At 32.5% G+C, this 23,935-nt stretch overlaps 1 protein-coding gene across 1 annotated transcript; it reads right to left on the bottom strand.

Annotated features, from left to right (window-relative positions):
* Nucleotides 1-533: 533 nt before the first annotated feature.
* Nucleotides 534-23,366, bottom strand: BGAL9 (beta galactosidase 9). The gene is made up of 19 exons (XM_028061337.2): nucleotides 22,956-23,366; nucleotides 22,378-22,473; nucleotides 22,134-22,246; nucleotides 20,301-20,367; nucleotides 19,771-19,863; nucleotides 18,712-18,855; nucleotides 18,435-18,523; nucleotides 17,489-17,594; nucleotides 13,741-13,828; nucleotides 13,519-13,640; nucleotides 11,917-12,120; nucleotides 9,739-9,971; nucleotides 9,009-9,124; nucleotides 4,491-4,588; nucleotides 3,713-3,823; nucleotides 2,685-2,792; nucleotides 1,875-2,083; nucleotides 1,200-1,548; nucleotides 534-765 (listed from the first exon to the last, which is right to left on the bottom strand). Exons 1-19 carry the CDS (start codon nucleotides 23,202-23,204, stop codon nucleotides 610-612), a joined length of 2,751 nt encoding a protein of 916 aa, XP_027917138.2. The 5' UTR covers nucleotides 23,205-23,366; the 3' UTR covers nucleotides 534-609.
* Nucleotides 23,367-23,935: the final 569 nt, after the last annotated feature.

Below are 23,935 nucleotides of genomic sequence, written 5' to 3' on the forward strand. Positions count from 1 at the left end.
AAAAACTCGTGGAAGTAGTAGTCTTTATGCCTTTTCGAAAATGCTTGTATGGAGAGTAATGTATCAGATATACCGAGTTATTGGTTTCAACTACCCTTCGTTGATGATAGAAAGTTTGTAAAAAAATGCTACTGTTTTACAAGCTTGGTATGACTTTCAAAATTTTAGAAAAGTGTTAACTTTTTACCGTGTACATTTCTTTGAATTCAAATGAACAAATTTCAGTTAATTCAAATAACATTTTTTTTATATATGTTGTGGTCTTTTGTCCTTAAATCACCTTGTTTGAATATATTATTTTAAAAACAGACGGTTTAACGGTGAAAAAGCTATTGCACATTGTATAGTTTCAAGATTAAACATTAGTTTCCAGTGATGGGAAAGGTCAATCTTTTGTCTTTTTTTATTGCCTGGGAATTCTTCCCTTTCAAAAAAAGATGTTTTAGGTTGGAAGAGATCTGTGTGCTAATTCTGTAACTTTCATTAAACAACGGATTCTTATTTGCCCACAGATGTTTTAAAGACAAGAACTATGAACTAAAAATGACATTTATTAGCACCATTGTCTAGTTAGTTGACTCATGCATTAGATTCACACCGAACAACATTTTAGGAGCTACTTACAGCCTCTTGAAACAAAGTAGCACTCAATAACGATGTGCATCTTGCTTCCACAGACAACGTTTTCTCAACACCCGGACATGGGTCACCTCCGAATACAGTATCTAAGATTTTGATGGAGCACCTGTTTTTCCCTTGGCATTCCTGCAAATTATCAAAAGTGTCACCCAAAATCAGGCAACATCAAATAGATTTTTGGCACTGGAAAGGGTAGGATTTTGCAAAACATGGCTCCTACTACTATTATTAGGCTCGTTTTTTTCCACTGAACCACAATATTGTTTTCATCAAAGCTCTACAAGTCTGCGGCTATAAGACGTAAAACGCTTCGTAATACAGACTATATAGTGGCAGCAATAACTTTCTAAGCCTACAGATAGTGATAACAGTAGCTTTTAATTGTAATACTTAAACAAATTATTGGGTTAAGAATTTTGGAAAGCTTCTTGCATCATAGCTTTTACCCAAGTCCACAACCCCAGAAACTTGTGGAGCATTTGCTTTCTTGCATAAAAACTATGTCAACAATTTTACTTTTCAGAGGTACTAGACAAGGTATCCAAAATAGAGTTAGTTACCTTGGAGACTATTGACATGGAACTAGGAGCGTGGCAGTTTCCTCTAGAAAAATTCTGACAACTACCTCGTGGGTTACCAAAGCTAGCAAATGTTATGGAGGATATTGTATGTCCTTCTTGACAATATAACTGAAGTTCAGGTATCATATTATTAGCAGAAACTTCTTCACCAATGAGATCCGCATTTACCAACTTCTGCACAGGTGGATAGTTGGATTCTGACACTTGAGCACATATTATTCTGGACAAATGTACCTTGACAGAAATCTCAAACGGATTTCCTCCGGTTTCTTCCAAGATAACCAGTAAATTGTTTGATGCTCTCAACCATGATCGTGGCACATGGTACCTGTAGACCAATAACTCAGAAGTTAAGGAAAGCACAATACTAGAAATTTCCAGTATTAATGTACACAATAAGTAATGGGGTATACTCTTAAAAATCATTCTAATAATCCTTGCAAACTCAATAAAGGAAGTATTAATTAAATATCATAGGAACATAAAATAATATTTTCCTCATTTAGTAATTAGTCTTTATGTACAATAATGTACATAACAATCAACATGAGATAAATGATGCCGTGAGCTGCTATTTATAATTTGTAAGTAAAGTCTTGTGGAATTAGATGAAATCATGAAACCAACAGTTTTAGCCCCTTCGAGATTACATACAAGGTTTGGGTCGGTTTTCCACAATTTGTTGTACACTTGTCAGAATCATATGCTCCACGATAATCACAGACTTGTTTACATCCACTTTTTGGAGAAACCCGAGTCCAGTATCTTCCTATATGGTGACCATTCACCCAAGCCTGACCTTTCCCCATGCTTTTCAAGTCAAGAGCAACTGGATCTAGGCCACCAGGAACATCAAAGTATGCCTGCTTAAAATAAATAGGTGTTATTGTTAGGTGTTAAGATAAACAAAATAGCATTACAAAAGAATGGCCAATGGGCTTACTTTGCACCTTCTTAATCTCAGAATTCATATCATGATTTTAGATTCACTAATTCTGGAGTAGTGCGTTGAGCATAATAACTACAATAAATAGATAACTTAAATTTTTTTTAGGCAAATACAGGTACAACGTAAAATGCACGGGAATCATGAATCTTCCTAAAATAGATCACAAAAATATTGAAAAGGGGAACTATATCAGGTTAAAACAATTGTTTGAAAATCAGGTATGGGTGATTCTTGTTTTATAAATGTTTTGTTAGTATTCTGGCCTTCTTAAATTAAGCTTCATCAAGAGAAAGAAAAAGAGGGAAGCTAGTATGAAACTTCTTACTTGGTCATAGAGGCGCTAATACCATGCCAAGAACCAACTTTCTAAGGGGCTTAAGTCCTCGGAGGTTCATGAGTGATATGATATTTATAACAAAATCAATGTAAATAACTTGTAGGCTATTTTCCTTTTCTATTTTCTTTCACACTACAACAGTTCTCACAGAGAAATCACTTCAACAGATCATGATTACCTTGTACCATGTAAATGTGGATGGGATGCCCTCAGGGGTTAATTCTACCCACTCTGAATTTTCATTCTCTTCACTGTAAAATTTTAAAAACTCGCCCTGCAGCCCAACCTGGGATAAAATTGAATAAAGTGGAACTAATATTTTCAAATTCCTCATAATATAGGAAGTACAATTCCACAAATATAGAATGTAAGGACATAAGATGAAAATATAGAACAAGGAAATGAGCTTTGAATAAAGATAATCAAACCATGACACACCTAGAAAGCACACCACTAAAGTAGCATTGGAGTGAAGGCAGAACTAGAATGACCAACTCATACAAAGAATCAAAACTATGAATTTTTTTTTTCGAAAATTATATTATCAGATTTACCATGACAAGGTTGAAATCCTTGAAGATACAAAAAAACCTCAAACAGGCAAAAATTTAAACATATTCGTACAAGGGCATGTAAGAGAAACTTAATATTCAGAAATATTATTTGAAATGGGAATATATTAGGATATAAGAGCTTTTTTAATTTTTATTTTAGCAGTTAGCTTAGATGACCCTAGATGCTTTGTCTAGCTAAGTTCAATGCATCTTAGGAAGTACTGGTATCTTCATTTTTCTCTTGTAAATTGATTTGACTAATTTGCGTTAATTATCTTTGAAATAGTCTTGAATTAATTGGTGCACACAGGTTTATTTACAAAGAGTGCAGCTCTAGTATTCGTAATTAGCTAATGTACATCTAGTACTAACACTCTGTGTGGAACTAACTGATTGACTCACCCTAGAAAACATTTGAAAGTTGGTCATTTAAATCAGAAGGTCAATTGTGGTATGTCCAAATTCAATAAGGAACCATCTAGAAACGAGAGATAGAGAAAGCATGTGCATTGGGCTTGTGTATTTGCTAAATCTTTCAGAATAAAGCTGTAGTGTACTACGCATAGACCTAGTAGTATTTTTCTCTAAAAACCAGCTAATAATTCATATAGTTATTTGGGATGAGTACAGGGTTTAAATATTATATACATACCTGATGGGTCCATAATGACTTTGAAAGATCTATATCTCCATTTTTAAATCCAGTGATCTTTATTGTACCTCTGATCCCTGCTCCATCCTTCTCAATAAATGCACCATAATTCTGCAATATTGTTTCAAATGAGAATATATGTATAGTCAGTAATTTCTATCCCTCAATTGTTTTATAGGAGAATATGCTGAAGAAAAGTCACAGATGGACTGGAGTAAGCTGTTCATATTAATGTGAACACATTAGATAATCCGCTGTCATCAACTCACTAATGGCAAAGAGCATAACATATATAACTAAAACCATATAACGATAGAGGTATCAATTAAAACTATGTTTGAATGTGCCTTTATTGCCATCACCCTGGGCCCGCCTTAATATATGTCTTGTACCGTCATTGTTACAGGTTTGATGGGTGGATATAGTTCCACCTCAACTAGACCTAAGGCTTAAGTAATGTTTGTAATGTTTGGATAGTCCTCACTTCAGAAATTGTTCTTGCAAGGTAGAACTAGATTCCAACTATAAATTATAATACAATGCAATAATTAATAGACTAATGGATGTGATTAATATTTTCCATCATTACGTAGGCATAATATTTGACATTATACATCTTATCAAAATGAACTAGTTTTATTGATCAAAGACAATATCAGTGTATGAATTATGAAATTTAAGCAATCGCCAAATACATACACAACACGTTACACTTGAAAAATAGACAGTCTTGCATTATACAAAATGATAAATGTTAAAAATATACTAGGAATTTCACCTGCAAACCAACTGTTTGAGTTAACAGTGTTAAATCATTGTATCCTGGGAGAAATTGAAGAGACTGAACCACCTTGATCCATTGGCCAACAGCATTACCTTCACTTGGACAAGAAATTAAACTACATGAATATATATATATATATATATATATATATATATATATATAAACAAAAGAAATAAATATTAAACCTCTAAAGCACAACAATTATGATACAACTGATGCTTTGTTTTGAAAAGATTGGGGACCCATTGTCTGAAGTTAGGGATAGTGCTTTATAGAGACAATAACACTACTTAGTCCTTAAAAAAATATCCGTGGTATAACCACAATCTACAATTTTAAAAAAAATATATTTTTAGCATATTTTTATATAAAGGTATACTTGATATTCTTGGGATACTAACTAGCTCGATCTGGTGTTCCCGAAAGAGTGGTTTAGTAAGATTGTAATGATCATGAAGAATAGCTTCTATTTTATTTCTTCTTTCTATTGTTCCTATTTTAATTATTTTATCATAGTATCATCATTTAATATCTTTTATGTGCGAAACAAGTCTTTCATATCATATTTGAACACATAGAGATGCTGATATTAAAAGTTTTTAGTTCAAATGACATGATTATATATACAAACTGTTAAAGGTAAAATTATTTCCAATGTGTTGAGTGGCATCTGTATATGAAAACTATGAGATTGATATACTGATCATTTGCAATAAATTTGATTTGTACAGAAAAGCTCTATGATTTATGTTGTAATTTCATAGATATTAATGGGGGTAATTGCTGGAGTGGACCTTATCATATGTTTTAGAATATAATTAGCGGTTATAGATTTTTAAAAAATCAACTGTTACATAATCTCGTAAATTAGGATGATTGATTCTATCATATTATGTACCTTTATTGTAATTGATTCTATTCAATAGTATAAATACATATTGTATGCTCTACATTATACACAATACATTCAGAACATATACAATTCTATAATATGATCCAGAAAAAGGCTACTCTTGAATGGAGCCACCTCTGTATGACATGAACTATCGACGGGATTCCCCCTTGATGACATGACAAGATAGATGATGATCATTAATTAGAGAGTAGAAAGACTTGTCTGGTAAATGACAACATCTTCTTAAGGAGACACAATGCCATGCACAAGGCTGGAGACACCTCATTTTGGTTCTCTCATGTAACTAAACCAATAGTATTTTACTATGTAACTTTTATACGTTTTACAAATTGCTAATTTATTTTCTTCACACAAATTTTATCATGCATATGTGACATAAATGTCATTATATTTACATCCGTTAATTTATAATTCTTTTTACTTGTACTCATTATTTATTTAGAGTAATCATCTTCAACTTCATAGTATATTTATAATTTGTTTTGAAGGGAATAAATTGCTCATCCATTACTGCTCCCCCTTTTGGGAACTGAGGTTGTTATGCCCTTAATTATATTTTGTGTTCTCTCTCGTTTATTTACCCAAAGCACTAGAAAGCTGAGTTGTAGGTTACTAGTTGAGTAGGCTGTGTTTATTTCCATAAGGTTACACCCACAATCATCAATAAAGTGCTTTGCACTGGAAAACGGGGGAGCTGGGCTAAAGGTTTTACTCTAACCGAAGCAAAAGCAAACCCATCTTTTACTAAAAGGAAGGTCTTGGTTCTTTCTTATACCCGGAAGTAGGATCTATGTTGAAAACATGAGCAAGGAGCTCTTATATGTACATAGAGGATCTCTAATGGATATTTGTTGAAGCAGCTTATTCTCAAATGATGTTGGCTTTATTTTGGAGTCTGGGCATTTTATATCTATACTGTGAAAGACTAGTGTTGAATATATGTTGGATTGTATAATATTTTAGCATTGAAATTATATAAACTATTTTCAAGATTTTGCTAGACTGTTTTTATACTTTGAACAACAGTTTGTAAGTTTAGGGATATTATAATTATAGAAGAAAATTGTTAAAATATAATCAGTGGTTACAGATGTCTTGGAAATCAACCGTTACATATTAGGATGATTGATTACATAGTATTATGTGCCTTTATTGTAATAGATTTTATTTAATAGTATAAATACATATTGTATGGTCTGCATTAGACACACAATATATTCAGAACATACAAAATTCCATAAAAATTTCTGGTAAATTTGAAATTAAAGATTGTTTGGGATATACTTTTTCTAGCTATTGTATATGCTTGCTGATAGGACCCTGGATAGTGGGCTGACGCAGCAGGAGGAGAAACTTAGAGACATAAGTCAGGTTAGGCCCAAAATTTGGAAAATATATTATAGAAGAAAGAAAGTGGGGCCAGGGAATGAAAATTAGTTACAGAAGAGAGAGGACGTTTTTGCATGGGCATAGTTGTGTGTAGTGGGGGAGAGTGGAAAAAAGAAAGAACAAGGAAATTAGCTAAGGAGAGGATCTCTCAGGAGGAGTGTGTGACTCTGGTACCCATCCAAAGCATTATAAAGCACTTCTGCTCAAGTTTCCTATTTTCATTTTGTTAGATATTGTTTGATATTGTTAAGATATTCGTAGATATTGTTAATCACAATATCAAACAATTTCTTCTATTTACTTTATTTATTTTTAGTTACTTTTTTTAGTTGTACCTCTATGTGTGGTCTGTACACAAGGGAGATTAATATCAAATCCTATTTTCTCTATATTCAACATGGTATCAGAGCCATTGTTTAAAAAAAAGTCTATCCTAACGAGATTTCTTGGACATTCTGTTCCACCCGCTATCGGACTGCTAACGAACCACTCATTAATTTCTAGTCCCACGCAAAAGATGTATATACCTCGGCGTGAGGGGATGTGTTGGAAGTCCTACATCAACTAGAGATAAGACAATTTCATAGAATATAACTGGGATGCAAACCTCATTTTACAAGCCAGTTTTGTAGGAATGAATTAGGCGTAAACTCCACTTCTAACACATTTTGATAATAATAATACAATTTCTTACTTGTTTCTATCACTTGTCAAGTTGTTCTCCAGTTTCAGTTAGTTTAGCCAATATCTAGCTAACAACTCAAGCATTGGGTTGTGATGCAGGATAAACTCTCTTCTACTAAAAAGTTAAATTTCCGAAAAGTCAGTCGAGCATGTGCATGTGCATGCAACTTGTGCAGGATAAAACATGTAAGAGATATAGTATCAAACCTTTCACGTTTCTTTACCTAAAAATTAAATTTATGGGATAAGTGGTTCATAACAAACAAAATCTAACCGAGGTATCCCCGTACATTTCAAACATGCCAAATTTTATAACAAATGACAGATTCAAAGGGATAGAGTCTCAATCAAGAGCTAACAACAACAAAAGTCCAAGGATACTAAATTCTTAGAATGTTGATTTATGCCTAACTCAACCACCCAAATTGTAGGATAGAGTTAGGCCTAAATCCACCTTTTAAGATGGTATCAAAGCATAGGACTAAATATTTATGGATTTGATAGTGTGTGGCATGATATAGTAGGCTCAATAAACCTTGCTATGCAAGACTCTGATCATATTGAAAAGATTGCTTGTAATTGTGTGGTGTACATGAGTATTCTTATTATAATGTAGAATATATACAACAATATGAACAAAATAAATATTAAATAATGGAAATATTAGATAAGATATTTGCTCATCAAATCATATTATATCTCTGTATTTATGAAATACTCAAATCATATCTCTAATATAAATAAACACAAATAAACCATTTGTACATAATATAATTCCTCTGAAGTTAAAGCTGTCAAAACGGGTAACTCGGCCCGACCCGGCTTGACCCATCACGGGTTGATGATTTAGTGAGCCAATCTAACCCGGCTCACTTTTTAGCGAGTCAAAAAAATTCGAACCCAGCCCGGCCCACCACGGGTTGGCAGGTTAAACGGGTTGGCTCAGGGGTTCACTTAATTAAAAAAATACAATTTTTTTATTTTTTTTCAATCAAAACTAAATTGTAATTCTAATTAAAATCTAAATAAACTTTAATACAATCCAAACACAAACCAAAATAAAAAAAATACAAATTATTTGTGTTGAATAAAAAAACAACCTAATATGACTTAAATGTAAAGTCCAATTTAATAAAAAAAATAAAAAACACTTGTGTGATCCACTGCTGGTTGATGAGCCAAACCGGCTCACCACGGGTTCAACCCGGGTGAGCCGGGTTCTAGATGAACCGGGTCAAAAATCAGCCCGTATTGAAATTTGTAAAAAAATTTCAAATTAACCCGGCCCGAACCCTGGTGAGCCGGGTTGACTCGCGGGTTCCAACCCATTTTGACAGCTCTATCTGAAGTGTCAAACAAACACTATCTAGAGCGTGAGTGTTATTTTTCCCAAGCATCGCTGAACTTCAAAACAAAATGCACATGCTATGATTCCTTCCAAGAATCTTTCTACGTAAGTTACATAGTGCATTATCCAGAATAGAACTTCGATTAAAACAGAAGACATATAATACTACAGTTACCGATAAGCTGGCCATTGACAAATACTCGCAGTATATCACGGACACCATCTATTGTAAGTTTTGGACGGACATCATTTTCCTCCCAAAATAAAATGTCACTGTCTGAAACGGATATTCTGCATTATATACACATTAATGAAAATATAATTAGAAAACCATTGAATCAAATTTAAAAATACTTTAAATTTTGATGAATTTTTTGTTTATTTTATTGCAGCTTTATGGAATCCAGATCATGTTTTCATGGATGGAATTCCTTTGGCAGATATACAAAGGGAAAACTGTACTGAAGATATCTTCTCCACAATCTTTCATGCATCTTTTGTTAGAAATAAAATCATTCATAAGCCATCACCTAACTTCAACTTCTAGTAAAGTTAGTCGTTGACACAGTAACATTCTATGACCAAGTAGTTTGTCACTGCCATTGTAATAAAAAAGCTAAACTTAAGCCGGTATTGTGGGCCTGTGCATTGTCCATGCTTCAAAACTCCGTGACCTTTAGCCTAAACCCTTAAGTTTTCAAGAAAGTTGGTCCTTGAAACCTATAGCTATAGTGAATTCCTCTTTTATCCAAAAGAAGACAAATAACAGGTAAAACATTCATTTTTGGTAAAAGTAAGGCATAATACACAGCGCATGTACCATATAGTGAAAGTAAAACAAGCCAAAAAATATATAATGTGACACATCAGGTATCATTGTAGAGTATTCAGCAGGGAATAATGACCTGGTTGAATACCAAAGATAGTCAGATTGATCCTTTGTCACATTCAAGTGCTCCCATATACCTTCAACAGTGAAACTGCTCTTACTCCAAATATCGAGTGGCTCTTTTGTAGTCATCCAAGACTTTGACAGGTAGTAGATACCATTGCGGTGGCTACTTTGCTGGGCTGGGAAAATATTGGAGACAGTTGGCAAATCAAATTCTACTAGTTTGACAGAAGTTTGAGCTCTAACCTGTGCAAATTTAAAGAAGAAAGTTTCAGATAAACCGAAAATAATATAATAATCCTAGAAGTGTAGTATTAACCATTTTCACAATACAAATTGCAAAACCAATAGAGAACAAGGATTTCAATTTGTCAAAACCATACCGCTCATTATGTATTTAGAAAGTTTTTAATTTTGTCCTTGCTATAATTTTATTCGTTATTACAAGTGTATCTTGCTATTAAAACTAAAGTTATGTATTTAGAAAAAATCCCATAATTATAGGTATTTGTTTCCTTAGAATTAACTCTTTATATTTCCTAAAATAAACAGCGGGCTCGTGTACTTATTATAGGACCAATGACCTCATTATTGAAATCCAAAAGAAATATATTACTTTCTAAATTTGATATGGTATTAGACAAGGTTTTCAAACTCAAGATTTTATAAACTCATTAGAGTATTGTAAACTTGGATCGTAAAGTCAAATTGTAAACTCAAATGAGAGTATTGTAAACTTGGATCGTAAAGTCAAATTGTAAACTCAAATCGTAAACTCGTAAGAGTTACAAGTTTACTTTGGATAAAAGAATATTTAAATATTTGTTGTAAATAATATAATAAATAATTGTTATATGATGTTACAAATAACTTTTTATATTTTCTTACTGAAATATTATCATTATTATTAGTTTATCATATTATATATTTTAAATATTTTTTATGTTTTTCTAGTATTATTATGTTTAATATAACAAAAAAGTTGTTGGACTTTGAGACACATAAGGCCAACATAGAAACCCTACCCTAGCCCTTAAACTTCATCTCGCACAAAACACTACCCCTTACCAAGGCAACACCAAGGCTTCACAAGAAGGCTGTGAAGATCGAGGGTGCAACGAATGACAAGAATGAAACTACACTACTACAATGATTGTGCAACCAACAACAAGAGTGACAATGTAGAGAACAGAGACAACCATTGACAAATGACAATGAAAAGGGAACCCTAATTGTGTTTTCTTTGGAGAAAATATTATCTCTTGGAAAAGTAAGAACCAAAATGTTGTTGTCCAATCATATGTTGAACCTGAGTGTAGGACAATGGCATCTTCAATTGTAAGCTTATACGGGCAAGATAGATCCTACGAGAACTAGATTTTTGTAAGATTCAACCAATGAAGATGTATTGTGATAACCAAGCTACTCTCCACATCGCTTCCAATCTAGTGTTCTATGAGAAGACTAAACATATCAGAAATTGATTGTCATTTTATTCAAGAAAAGTTGTTGTCCAAGGAAATCTAGACTTAGTTTGTCGGATCAATATTACACTTGTAGATATATTAAACCCTTGAGATGACATCGGATAGATTTATTTCTTTTAAGCTTGGTACATACAATTTGTAGCTCGAACATAAGGGAGAATGTTAAAATAAATAGTCTTAAATATAATTTATCGTAAAGTTGTTGTGTCCTTTGTGTTGTACCTAGTTCCTAATCCTAAACCTATTTTTTCAGACTCTCTTCTTTGCTCTCCCTTACATTCTATCTTATGTACCCAAAATTATTATAAATATGGGATCCTAAGAGGGAAATTCACTCTCTCAAATTCATTACTCTTTTATTTTTCTAAGTACTCTTTAGCCTCTCAATTGTGTCTATATTGGTGTTATTTCAACACTAAGATTTTCACCCTTTAACTTTTTTTAATCTAATGGTTCCAACAAGTATTCAAAATTAGGTTAAGTAAAGGGTGAAGATGAATATAACTTCGAAAAGGTTTCTTTTACTAACTTTATCCTTCCTTGCATACATATATATATATATATATATACACACACATACATATGTATAAAGGTGAATATCACTAAATCATTAAGCAAAAGTAAATCATTAATAAAATAACTTTCACACACATATATAGAGAGGAGAAACTAATTTATGTCAAGCCAACTTTTGCAAACCCAACCTTGGCAGTATTGAAAACTGTATTTGTGCAATCTGGCAACACACTCACAGACCATGGTGGTATAGTGTATCTTCGACCACGAAATGTCACTGTTGCCTCTCTTTTTTCATCGATGTTGGCAAGAAATGCTGAGCATATGCTAGGAGATTCAAAGAAAGACAAGTTCAATCCATCAGGGTGAACATTTGCTTGGTATATATGTGCCTGAATTTGACGAACAAAAGTGATTCAGAAAATAAAATCACCTATATAATTTTACATACTACAAGCAAACCTTACGGCACATGGTGGGATTGGCTACATGTGCTTGTGAAGACATACTGTAATAAACTAACTAGAAAAATATACAGAAGCATTGTCCCTAAGTAAAATACATTCTTTGTGAACGAATAATGAAGCACAGAAAAATTGAATACAAATATTGGGAATAATAACAGTAATGTAGTTTTGGAAATAGTAGGAATAGGTTATCAATGGGACACCTAGGTTATCAATGTAGTTTCTAATTATAGTTTTTTGTATATATAAGATGCATTCATTCTTTATGTATAAAATTTAACAGGCTAATTCTCTTACTAAACAACTTTCTCCAAGTCGATTTTTGTTTTTGTGTTCCAAACTCAATGTTGTTGATTTTATTTCTAATTTTCAACCTCATTGAGTTTGTGGGGGGGCTATTAGTGTAAAGGACAACTATCAGCTTTAAGACAGCTTCACTTTGTTACTTTGATACTGTTAAATATTGTTAAGATATTATTAGTTTACAATTGTTACTTACAATATCTTATGTTAGTTACAATATCATGTGTATATGGGTTTAGACCATATTTTTCTTTATTATTCTTTATTATAAATATATTATCCTATGTGTATTTTCTACACAAGGGGAATTAATCCTATACCTAATTTTCACTACTTTCAGTAAATACGATAATACTCTTCACTCTGTCACGTTAGTACTTTAAGAGTTTGTTTTTTTGTTGTAATCAATATTTCAATACAGGAAAATTTTGTTGGGACGGGATTGGACAATATCTGCAAAAATTGGTTAATTTGTCAACCCTACATACAAGTATTCTTATCTATGTTGAAGAAGAGATATAATAATAAGGAATAAAATCAGTATCTAATAATGGGAAACATTTAATAAAATCATTTTACTATCACATCATATCAATCTCTATTTATTATAATCAAATCAAATATTTAACATAATCAACTCATCTATAACACTTTTCCTGAAGTTGGAACATATGCATCATAGGAGAGAAGCTTGTTACATATATCATCAACACAAGATCTCTTAAGAGACTTGGTAAACAATGACAAGGCTTTTAAATATTTTCGGAAATGACTTTCTCTTTTTGAAAGTGAAAATAAATCTTGAATATGTTTTGTCTTTCCAAATAATATCTTTAACAAATCCCGAACATACTTGCATCAGAAGACTTTAGATATGAGCTATTAGTGAGTCACTATCTACTACCAATAAATATTGGTAGGTCTCTAACTATAGCTACGACCAATAAAATATTAAATGCAGTAAATCATAATGATTAAAACTTCTATGAAATATTTATTTATTTCATGCTAAGCTCGAACCTCCTGCTTTGGACCCAATTTTATATATGTTGGTGAATTAGCGGAAACCAGGGCAGGCTCACAAAGCTTCAACGCAGTATGTAAATCTTTCAAGTGACCCCATTTTGGCTCATGCAGAAGACCTAGAAAAAAAGGGTTCATCAACCATGTTAACTGCTATAGGACATATAATCGCATTAGCTACCATCTAAACAACAATCTTATTATTATTCTTACACATACCATACTCATCAATTGGGGCATCATAATCATAACTTGTAATTTGCAAGGGCCCCCCTGCAGTGCGGCCAAAATTTGTTCCACCAAAATACTGTAACATAAAATAGCCTGTCAAGATGTGGGTTACTAATACTCATCTACAGAGACTAAAATATACATCATATTTAGATAAACCCTCTATATCAGTAGATATTCATCCTGAGTAATTTTGAAATATAATAAGAAAAGCAGCTATTAAAAGATATCACCATACTGATTTTTAAGGTTATTTTCATCAAAATTAGTTACCATAAAGAAATAAATGGAAGAACAAAACAAAGAACAGGGCATCCTATAGAATGCAAGAGCAAAATAAGACATTTAAATCATCAAAGGCAATAGGAAATGGTTGCAGTAGCCAAGCTGGACTCGAAGCTTGATACTTGTTGCATTGGAAAACACAACAAGTTGCAACAAACTGTATCACTATTCCTTTCATGTTAAATATTGAGAAAAACTGTATAGGGTTAATCTTTGTGTTTAAAAGACACATAAGGTGAATGTATTTATAATAAAGAGTGATAAAAGTATATATGACAACCAAACATAAATATGGTAAATAGAAGATATTGTTATAAACAATATCAACAATATCCACCAATATCAAACAATGTCTATTTTTCCCTAATACACAATAGACGCTATGTTTCCCTAATTAACATAAAATGCGATATATTAACACTCCCTATCAAACTGGTGCATATAAGTCGTATGTACCAAGCTTGTTACAAATATAATCAATTCTTGACACCTTAAACACTTAGTGAAAATATTTGCTAATTGATCATTTGAGTTAACGAATTCAGTTTTGATGTTCCCAGATACAATATTTTCTCGAATGAAATGACAGTTGAACTCAATGTGTTGGTTCCTCTCGTGAAAGAGAGGATTAGAACTGATATGAAGCGCAACCTAATTGTCACATATAAGTGACATCTCCAAACTATAACTCTCTAAGCAATTGCTTAAGCCACACAAGTTCACAAGTGGCTGAGGCCATAACTCTATACTTTGCTTCTACACGAGATCTCACCCCAACACTTTGTATCTTACTCTTCCAAGAAATCAAGTTACCATCAATGAAAACACAATACCCGGAATTAGATCTTCTATCAGAAGAAGATCCTGCCCAATTACCATCTGAATAGCAAATAACTCTTGTATGGTTATTGGAACCATATAACAAACCTTTTCCAGGAGATCCTCTCATGTACTTTAATACACAGATGACTACATTCCAATGATCTTGACATGGGGCATTGAGAAATAGACTCACCACACTGACTGCAAAAGAAATGCCAGGACGAGTAACTATAAGGTAATTTAATTTTCTAACCAATCTTTTGTACTGTTCAGGATCTGAAATAGGCTCCCCCTAATAAAGAGGCTAATGTTGAAGGGCAGCCTTACCTTAAGGCCAATGTTGAGGGAAACATTTTTGACATTCAGTTGACAAAGTGATAAGGCCAATTTACAGTATATAAAGTAGATGCAAACCTCACCTTACAAACCAATTTTATGGGTATGGTTAGACTTAAACTTCACTTCTTAATATGGTATCAGAATCATCGGTTAGAGCATATCGTAGAAAAAATTGTTGCTTGTTAGGTCTATTCTTGCTATCAGGTCACTCTCGAACCACTCATCAATGCTTGGTCGTACGCTCGAAATGTATATGCATCGGCGTAAGGGTGGCAAAACGGGCTAGTTTGACCCGTTTTGGCCACCCCGACTTTGGCCCACAAAAAATGAGTTGGGCCAAGTTGGCCAACCACAAAAAAATGGGCCAAAAATTGTAACCAACCCCTCTACTCTATTTTTTTACTTTTTATTTTTTATATTCATTTATTTTATTTTTAAAATTTGTTTGTATATATACTTACGAATAAATATTTAAAGAATATTTAATCATATATATATATATAAATATATATATATATATATATATATATATATATATATATATATTCAAGCTTTTAATTGATTAACTCATATTTCTAATTAGATAAATTAAAATAATTATTACATTTCCATGTTAGATTACTCTATTATAGCTAATAATTAGAACTTAATTTGTAAATGCTAATAATTTAAATTATAATAGTATTGCAAGTTTACAAAAATATTATATAAAAACTTTAATCTTTTTAATAATTTTAATTTTAATTTTTAATTTAAAACACGTAAAAAAATAAATAAAATAAATAAAACGAGCTAGCAAGCCTGGGACAGACTACGAGTTGAAAATTCTAACATGACCCATCCTGTTTTATTAGGCTGGCAGGTTGGCCACCCATTTTGACACCCCTACCTCAGTGTGAGGGAGAAGATGCTATTCGAAATTCCCTATTTTCTCTATTTGAGTTTTCTTTCTTGTTTGAGTTTCTCATCTGGTTTCTACAATTATGTCATAACAATTTTCCCTAAACCTCCTCAATACTGGTTCAAGGGCTTCCCTACATACTAATTAAAGTTAACCTAAGCTTAGGGCTAGACCTTGCTAACCATTCAAGGGGTCACTCCTTACAGAAAAAGTTGTTTCCAGCCTCTATATATGTGAAAGCTACCAGTCCTTATTAGTCGTAGAGGGTTAATTATACTTGAACTGCTTAAAGAAATAAAGAAATGCATTATCACCTGTTGGGTCCTTCGAGGAGGAATGCACAAGGGAGATCCAATACCAATAACGCATGAGTCAAATCCACATAAGAGATTGACACTACCTCCAACTATAACCTTAAGACAATAGGTTTATGAATGGGTCTTCTTTCTTTTATGGTGCTTAACTTTATCATTTTTACTCAATGTGAGACTTAGACTTAAACTTAAATTCCTGTCAAACTTTTCCTCAAGTATAAGTCCCTTCGACATTGGTACATCTCCCTCAAGTGAAAGCATTTCTAACCACGAGGACCTTACTAGTGACCGTTCCTTGTACCGCCATTCAAAGAAAATAGGACAGATTTGTCTAAAACTTTGTCAGGAAGACTTTCAAACAAAGATCATATTGACTCGTTTAAGCTGGACACCAAGTTGAATCATCGCCTTTGATACCACTATTGGGTCTTCGAGGGGGATTCACCCAAGAGATTTAGTACGAATTAGACTTGAGCCAAGCCTATATAACCTTATGGGAATGAGTTTATGGGCCTTCTTCCTTATACGATGCTCAATTTTCTCATTTCTACTCAATGTGAGACTTAAACTCACTCAGATTCCTAGCATCACCACCTAGATTATTATATTTTTCAAAATAAGAATGTAAAAATATGTTAAAATGAATAGAAAGATTTTAAAAATATTTTCTCCTCATCAATATGAAGATACCTTTATCCTAATAATTTACTATTTACCATATTTATACCTTTGAGTTAATAAAACCCGTAACTACCCTACACCTATAATCTCCTCTATTATTACTTCTTCTAACATATACTTTTGAAGTTGTTTAGGTAGTTCAATCTCTTGCCTAACAGATTCAATTTGATGTTCAAAATACAAAGCAAATTTATTAACAAGAAATGGGAAAAAGTAAGATAGAAACATGGAACATATGTAGCAAAATGTGCCAAAAGAACAACAATATAATAAAAAGCCCTCCAGTACAAACATTGGACAAGAATCCTTCATGAGACAACCATCACGTTAGAACAACAAAGAAGCTAAAAATGAATTGTTAGCTCAAAACTTCTAATAAGAACAGTTATCATACCATGTAATAATTTTGAAAGCTTCCGCCACGTTGGAAAAATCTTGCAACTGCAAAAGCAAGGTCTTCAACAGGTCTATGAGGTAATTTTTCACCCCATTGTGTATACCTTCAAAATCAGTTGGACACAACCAAAATATTTATCACCACAGTCAAATACTGAATCAGCTCTCGACATACTGTTTCTTTTTACCTTCTGTTTCCAATCAAAAGTTCAACATAGGTTTATACAAGTACACACAGAAGCACACAAAATGCAAACATATTGGCTAACCAGACTGATAAACTTGAATTTATAGTCATTAAAAGTATAATCAGACATATACCCTTTAGGTCCTTGTTTCGGGTACTCCAATTTGTTAATACTTTCCTAATATTACGACACTTCTCCAAACCACATAATTTACAAAATTACAGAACAAGCAAGCAGTACATATAGAAAGTGAGGTAATGGTTGAATGTTGTATCACTGAAGTCACCTCCTTAAAATGCTACAGTGGAAAATTGGAAAGTATCTTGTAGCAAAGAAAGAAGACAAGAGAGTTGATAATTCTGTTTAGAAAATTGAAAGAAAACCTTCGGACTGGACAAAGTAAGTAAGCATATCAGAGATATAATATAAAGAACTAGAATCTCTCCTACCCCCAGGTGATACAGAAATATACAACAAACATACTTAAGAATACAGAGAACCATGTAGACAATTTAACATGTTGAGAACTGAGAACTAAGCCACGAGTTGCTGCCAAAGACCACTGCTTGTTGAGGGCAATAATACTCCATTTCAGTAAAAGAGCCAATTAATATGGTTGAATATAGGGTTTCAGAAAAGAGAATAGCAGCTTCTATGGCAGCTACTGGTGGCCTCTATTGCACCTTGTAATGCTGCAATAGTAGCCCTATTGCTCATATTAAAAGGTAGTCCCTCGAAGGATGTATTTGTTCATACCATCCATCCCAATTCTCTGTCCAAATCGTTGGTTTGTTAGGAGAGTTTGGTTTAAATCCATCACAGTAGTATGCATTGCATGTATCAATCTGTGTACAACAATATTGATTTATTAACCACTTGAGTAGTTGGTTTTTTGAAACACAAAAAATTTTAACTACATTTTCTGTTATTTTTTCAAAATCTATAGGAGAGACCTGCACACATTTTAATTTTAGTAAGTATAGGTAAATGCCAGTAACAGTTGTTTTCAATTGTGGAAAGGGATATAATTTACAATATCATATGGAGCATCCTGTTGTCTACACATGACCCATGGGACCCCAGCACCAAGACTTAGAGCCATCTTAGCCGCCCACTTAACATACTCTTTACCTCCTTTGCCATAGGAGCTCTCAATGTTCCCGTATTCATTCTCAATCTGGAAATTCAGTCACATGCTTAGTTAAAGATTGCCTTCGACAAAGGGAAGCATCATATTTAACACTTGCATGAGCTAATTCCAAGACAACAGAATAAAACATAATCAATAGTTATCTAACACGAAATATTTAAGTGTGTTCATAAGTTTGAGAACTAAATAATTTGAAAATTGGATATCGTAATCAGAATACATCAATACAGAAAAAGAACCACATAACAAGCATCAACAACGAAAATCTCACATACAAGTTCTACATATTGGATACCTGTATTATATAACATCATCACCTAGATAGGTGATTCAGATAAACATTGAAGAAATTAGAAGACAAAAATAGAAGTGTTGTATTCAGTTATCAATAATCTAAAAGCAGCTCACACCTACTAAAAATAAAACCTACCTAGCACAGAAACTGTTACGACTCCCTTTCTTGAATTACCAAACTATTTCTTGAAAACAAAAGCTCCTCCCTGTTTTTAGAAAAAGTACACTGAAATACCCCTATTTCTCAAGTATCCAACAATACAAAATGACCAAGGTAAACGAGTCTACCCCCAAAAGGAGCACTCTCCTTTTATACACCAAACTCCATTTTACGCATACTCAATTTTATAACCCCCTACTTGGTTTCACCAGGACACTGTATAAAAGAATACATTTCCTCAATAATCTATACCAGAAAAAAGAAAGAAGAATTTCGACTAATAGTAACAAACATAAAAATCTATATTTCTCTGTTATTTAATCCCTTCTTTCTCAAGTATCTGGGATCCAACAGAAACACAAATGCAATGAGTTGAAACAATAATATAGAGACAGTTGTAATTTCATTGCCAATTTTTTCACTAGCAGGACTATGAAAAATAAAATCAATTGATGTTATATAATGACTAAAATCTACATTTTTCCCACCTGCAATAAAATTATAGGACCACCTTGCCAAGAAAACAGCATTTCCTCTCTCATCATATTCACCAACTTGGAGACAAAGCGCTTCATCTCCTCCTAGGTTTAAAAAAAAGAAAAAAAAAAGTCTATCAAAATCATGTTAACACAATCCTTTCCAATTATATTCACATTTATTCCATGATTTTAGGAGTTCACAAAAATCCCACCCCTACACTCAAGCATTGAGGTGCATTACAGGATATAAAAGCGTGTGCACAAGCACACACTAAGAGGAGTTTGTGCTAACTCCAGAACCGTGGAATATGGGTTTAGTTCTAGCTAAACCCTTTTTATATATTCTAGCCCATGTGAGATTTGAGTTTTTCCCAATAAAGAACAGATGGTTGTTAAGTCAATCACAGTTCATAACTGAGAATGCTGAAAAAACCATATAAAAATCACATATGAAAAAAGGAGTACAAGAAACAAATGACAAAAATCTGTTTACAAACAAACAAAAGAAGAGACTAATGTCAACCAACAAAGCAGTCCACCTTGAAAGGTTCATTGTTTGTTCGAAATTCAATACCAGGGATATCACGCAACCACACTGGGAAACCCCTGCAAACACAGCACATAAATCAACAAAAAACTTGTCAAATACTTATTTACTTTTAAAAAGAGAAATAAGCCTTGCTGAAGAGAAATAAGCAAACTAGAGGTGAGTGTAATATACCCAAAAGAGAAAAAAAAAAAAAAAAACAAAGGAAAACAACTAAAACACAAGCAAAATCTAAAGAAGGTGAATCAATGAGTGTAGGAGGGACGTGAAGTCTGAAATCCCTATGCATATTGTTCCAACTACACAGGTTTCAATACATAACAGATGGGTAGCATCAAGACAGTGGTGATGATGATAAAAAAAAAATCAAGACAGTGGTGATGCAAAACAGGCAATATGCAAATAGAGAAACAAGCAAGATCAACATGTATTATCACAGACAAAACATAACTTATGTTCCCATCAAGTACCAATAATAATACCAGCAATGTAGAAGTTTGTGTTTATTTCCTTTGTGTGAAGCAGAAATTATCCTCACTCTGGATTTTCGTTTTTGAAAGAACCTTCTTTGAGAATATACTAAGTTTATTTATTTTTAACAGGTTAAAACTAATTAACAATTAAAATAAGTTTACAACAAACCATTAGAAAAAGGAGTGGAAAGCAGTTTTAAAACTACAAAGTGTTAGGATCATTGTTTAAGGTACATCTAGTGCAATTCATTATGGCATATAATGGATAAGTCATACTTAAAAGAATGATTTCACAAAGAAGCTGTCATTGTAAGCATAACTTTAATGTCATTTAATTTACACACTAAAATCGTGCCAACAAGCATGACTTCAGTTGCAACCATCAAGATCCATGCACTTTTATACTGACATCCGATGAGAAAAAGAGAGGTGCAACAACTGAAACAATTCATTTAACCCTTGCTAATATACACACGGGTGTGCTAAGTTATCAAGTAGGACCAAACTATACACACACAGTTAATGAACATGTTTAATCTCATGTTTGTCAGATAACATAGCACAACCTGTGACTGTTGTGAGCCCTGTAGTAATCGCCATTCATAATTTAAAGGTTCTCCATATTCTCATCCGAGGCCATATAAAAGTGCACACGACTTCATTTTGAAAAAAAAATGAAAATCATGCTAGCACAACTTTAGAATAATTTAATTTACACTAAAAATTATGCATGTAATCATAACTTCACCTTAAAAAAAAAACTAAAATCCTAATTTAAAGCACAACTTCTACATTATAATAATATTAAAATTAAGTTTCACAGCACAATTTCTATATTAAAAAAAATACTAAAACCTTGTTTCAAAGCACAACTTTATTACTAAAATAAATAAACAAAAAACAAAAGGATCAAAGTTCTACTAAAAAGCACAACTTACCATTTACCTATTTTTTTACAAAAGGTAACCAGATCAGTAGTTTCCAAATAAAGTTGCACCATTTTAGTGCTTTGGCTGTACTTTAACACTAATTTCCACCCCTGATATACATAAACCAAAAAGTGTACTAACTTCCAATTTGACATATTATCAACAAAGATAAATTATGCCTCGCATTAAACGTAAATGATTAAATGAAAACTGTTTCTCACAACAAAACATTACGACAAGGACTTCCAACAAGAAAAGAATGTAAAATTTCTAGAGCATGGCATAAAAGTTAAGTAAGGATTTTTCCAGTTTAGAAGTGTAATTAATTAACTATCATCATATAATCTCTTGTTTTTCTATATGGAAACATCAAGTTTAAGAAACAAAAAAGTGCTAAACGATAATATATGAAAAGGCTGAGACCCAAAGTTCCATTCGGCACACGCATAAGGGCCTATACGGAGAAAGAAATAGAGTCCATGAGCTGCAGCTAACTTCACAAACTTCACTAGATCATATCTCCCTTCAAAATTATACTGCATAAGTGCAAGCACATCAAAAGAAAAAGGAAATTGATACTTAGTATTAATAAAAAATATCAAATACATAGTTGGAGATACAAGACAAGGTCACTGCTCGGAAAGCGGGGAGAAATATAATTTTCCACCTGTCCTCTCACTGGCTCATGCCCATTCCAGAAAACGTAAGTTTCAATCACATCCGCTCCACCTTCCTTGCTCTTTGCAATCAAGTCAGGCCACATCTAACATCATACCAAATGCACAATAAGACACTTCCATATCCTATTATGGTTATACGAGACTGATAAAAGAATTGTGGTTAATTTGTCGATTTAGTTTCAGAAGAGTTTTCAATTTCTACCCAGACAAATAAGAAATTCAAAACGCAAGCTCACTTGTGCTAAATCTCGGATGTCCATGATAATCGAATTCTTTTTTTCTTTTTTTTTTCAAAAGCTCATTCACGATGCTGAGAAAAAAACAGCATTAGTTTCTAAATTGACTTTTGAGAACAATCTAGGTTGATGGAGGCACTGAAACAATAGCAACAAAACAAACAGAGCAAACAAGCTCTAACAAAACTCAATTAAACACAGAGAAAAAATTAGAAAATAAAAGAGAGAGAAAACTTCTATGATTCAGTTAAATTGCGGTTTCATCTTACTGTTATATTAGTTTCAGTTCATCCATGGCGAAGAGTTAAATTAAGATGAGGAATTAAGACCTCGGGAGTGGCGCGTGGATAGTGGATTCCGGCGGAAATGAGCATGCGGCGTTTGCCGTCGAGGATGAGAGCGCGATGGTCGTAGGTGACATTGAACGGTTTGAAATACTCTTCTGCCTCCGTCACTCTTACTCCGTACTCGATTGTTACTAAGCAAACACACAAAAATATCATTGCCACTATCATCTCCTTCATATTATTTCCTAATCCTCCTCTGGAACTGGAACTCCGCAACATCTTCTTCAACATTGCTCTTCTGCAAGAGACTTTTCGTGTGTAGTTCGCAACAGCAACCACCGTTGAAAACTATAGAAAATTTGGAATAAACGATTGATTCTTTCTTCTAGTAGAGTTTAGAGTTTATTCAAGATGACTATGAAATTTGTCTCTCACTTATCCATTGTTTTCGTCTACATATTTATCTTTTCAACTGCTATTCCCACATATATATATATATATATATATATATATATATATATATATATATATATAATATAAATTTAGTTTCTATTTTCTATATTTTTATTTAAGTTGATTTTATTTTTATTTTATGTTTAATTAAATTTTTATTTTTATCAAATTTTAATTAATTTAGTTCTTTTCACTAATAATATTAATAAATAATGTTTTTAAACAGTATTAATTCTTGGTTCTTTTTACTTATTTTTAATTTTTTTAATTTTTTAATTTTAAAAAAATTTTTAATTTCAAAAAAATTATTCACGTGTCAAGTCACAATTGTGTCACATATTAGTTTGTGGTTGTATTATTTCTTTTTTCAATTTAATCTTATTTATTATTTTTCTTTCTATTTATGTTTTTTGTTTTTATTTTATTTGTTAAATTTGTATTAGGAGTTGGAATGTTTTTCTTTTGTCTGATTTTATTTTTTGATACTTTTTAATTTATTGATCTTGAGAGCTTTTCTACATATATTTTGATGAGGAATTGAAATATTTGTTTGAATTAAATTGTTGATT

Source organism: Vigna unguiculata, chromosome 3 (genome assembly GCF_037176805.1).
Source record: "Vigna unguiculata cultivar grain cowpea cultivar isolate G323 ecotype 2 chromosome 3, ASM3717680v1, whole genome shotgun sequence".
NCBI lineage: Eukaryota > Viridiplantae > Streptophyta > Magnoliopsida > Fabales > Fabaceae > Vigna > Vigna unguiculata.

Excerpts from the sequence above, each read along its gene's own strand:
- BGAL9 (XM_028061337.2), bottom strand. The coding sequence starts at position 23,204 with ATGTTGAAGAAGATGTTGCGGAGTTCCAGTTCCAGAGGAGGATTAGGA. Across the intron at positions 22,474-22,955 it reads ATCCACGCGCCACTCCCGAG|ATGTGGCCTGACTTGATTGC; the intron begins GTCTTAATTCCT and ends GTATGATGTTAG. Across the intron at positions 20,368-22,133 it reads TGTGCCGAATGGAACTTTGG|GGGTTTCCCAGTGTGGTTGC; the intron begins GTCTCAGCCTTT and ends CTGTGTTTGCAG.